Here is a 1,919-nt window from a genome sequence, read left to right as displayed (position 1 = left end):
GCATATATAGTAATAAATTTTGTAATCTCTCCTATGCTTTCTTTTAAAAATAATCAATAACAGGTAATCAAATACCACAAATAAACAGGACTTTTGTATTTGGCGTTTTTATTTTTCCAGTCATGTTAACCCTGCAGAGGGACTGTTCCACAAATGACCATAGGGAAAATAAAAACCCATATGATGCATTTCAAAGATTATTTAATGAGGCAGAAAACTTCTAGTTTGGTGGCAACATGTTTATAGCAGAAAAACAAAACAATGGAAGGTATTAAAGGAGCGACACTGTACGTACACACTCACATTCCAAACAGAACTGTGATGAATGAAGTGGCAAAACACCACACRGTAGAGTTCAGAGTGCCATTTTTAATACAGAATTGGAAGATGTTACAGTCAACAACAAGCTCTGTTTGTCACAATTCGGTCATTTGTAACTACCATCAGTTTTCCGTACGAGTGCAATCAGCAAGTAAACAAAGATGGACATTTCCCCCAAACAGAAGCCATACCCCAGACAACCATCTGACTTCCTCCTCTATCCACCAATATTTGATATCTCACTAACAAACCGGTTATTTATGCTGAAATAAGCATTTAAAATAAAGAATAATAACAGTAAAAAGAATGCTGCAGGGTATAAGTCTCTGCATGATGTTGGGAATAAGAAAAGACAGTGAGAGTGCAGAGTCAGGCCTCACAGCTACTCTGATTGCTAGAGGGAGCCTAATGAAGCTTTTGCRTTTGTTAAAATAAAAACTGCATTTTGTCGCTCTTCTCTGTGGTCTCCCTGTCTCTCCTTGTGAAAGGCCCAGCTGTGTGGCTGGCAGCAGATCTCAGGTTCAGGTCATCCTCTCCTGCTCTTCACATCTTGCCAAGAGCAGGAGGCATCATGCCCGGCATCCCCCCAGAAACAGCAGTGTTTGGCCCCAACAGGATCTGAAAGGGGAGAAKAAACATATGTTTGTTTGTTTGAAAGTTAACAAATAGTAGCTTTCCCACTTACGCAAAACACTTTTTCCTAATAAGTGTGATCCAGTCTGTGGTGGCTAAATAAAAACRGACCTGTCTCTGCTGCTGTAGCTGCTGCTGCTCCAGCTGTAGCCTCTCTGTCTCAAACACTACAGGAAGAACCAGTATCATGAAGGAGGTAGTGCCCACCCAGAGCGCAGAGCGGGAAAAGCTGAAACAAATGGAAGAACCTGATTAGTTTATCTTATGCAGTATGTTGTTATTTACTTTCTTCCTGGTGCAAAAAGCTGCTAAAATACCAACGAAGCTGTTATAGAACAGTATGGAGCAAATGGTTCACTTTGACTTCTTTTGTTACACACATTTACATTACATCACAGTTACATTTCTAAAACAATCTGACAAGTTTTACTACAACTAAGTTACAGATGTCGTGTGTGTATATATAAAATGGTTCTGCACCCAGTGTTTCCCCTAGGAAATTGGTCTTAAAGTTAAGGACTCCTCGTGATAATTGTCAATAATAATTTATCGTAGTGAAGTAATCAAGAGTTGATCCGACTTTTCCAAGGACTTTTTTTTTCTTTTTTCGATCCGCTACCAGAACCACCTGCCCTGCATGAAGGTAAAGTTATGTAATAAATTAATAAACGTATGTGTTTCAATCAATCAATCTTTATTTATAAAGCGCTATAACTAGGGATGCACCGATACGGATACCAGTATCGGGTATCGGTCCAATACCATGTGCGTTAATTCGTACTCGTACTTATATAAGTGCTCCAATACTACAGGACCGATACCAGCTTCTGTTCGCTCAGTTTGTGCATAGACGCTCTAAACCAGCAGGCGGCGGAATCGTGCAACAGACTTAATGCCAGCCGAGCTGAACAAACTTTAACAAGCAAGCAGTTTGTAGAGGAGGCGTTATGTCAGCGGTGTGGAGG

General features: G+C 40.2%; 1 protein-coding gene across 1 annotated transcript in view; it reads right to left on the bottom strand.

The window, feature by feature from the left end:
- Window positions 1-224: 224 nt before the first annotated feature.
- tomm22 (translocase of outer mitochondrial membrane 22 homolog (yeast)) overlaps window positions 225-1,919 on the bottom strand; it is a 4,714-nt gene continuing 3,019 nt past the window's right edge. Inside the window, exons 3-4 of the mRNA XM_014028271.1 lie at window positions 1,066-1,183; window positions 225-939 (exon numbers count right to left, since the gene is read on the bottom strand). Coding sequence (XP_013883725.1) covers window positions 865-939; window positions 1,066-1,183 — 193 coding nt within the window. The 3' untranslated portion in view covers window positions 225-864. The remainder of the gene's footprint in view (window positions 940-1,065; window positions 1,184-1,919) is intronic.

This window comes from Austrofundulus limnaeus, unplaced genomic scaffold (assembly GCF_001266775.1).
Source record: "Austrofundulus limnaeus strain Quisiro unplaced genomic scaffold, Austrofundulus_limnaeus-1.0 Scaffold5, whole genome shotgun sequence".
NCBI lineage: Eukaryota > Metazoa > Chordata > Actinopteri > Cyprinodontiformes > Rivulidae > Austrofundulus > Austrofundulus limnaeus.
This window is presented reverse-complemented; position numbering and strand designations above follow the sequence as displayed.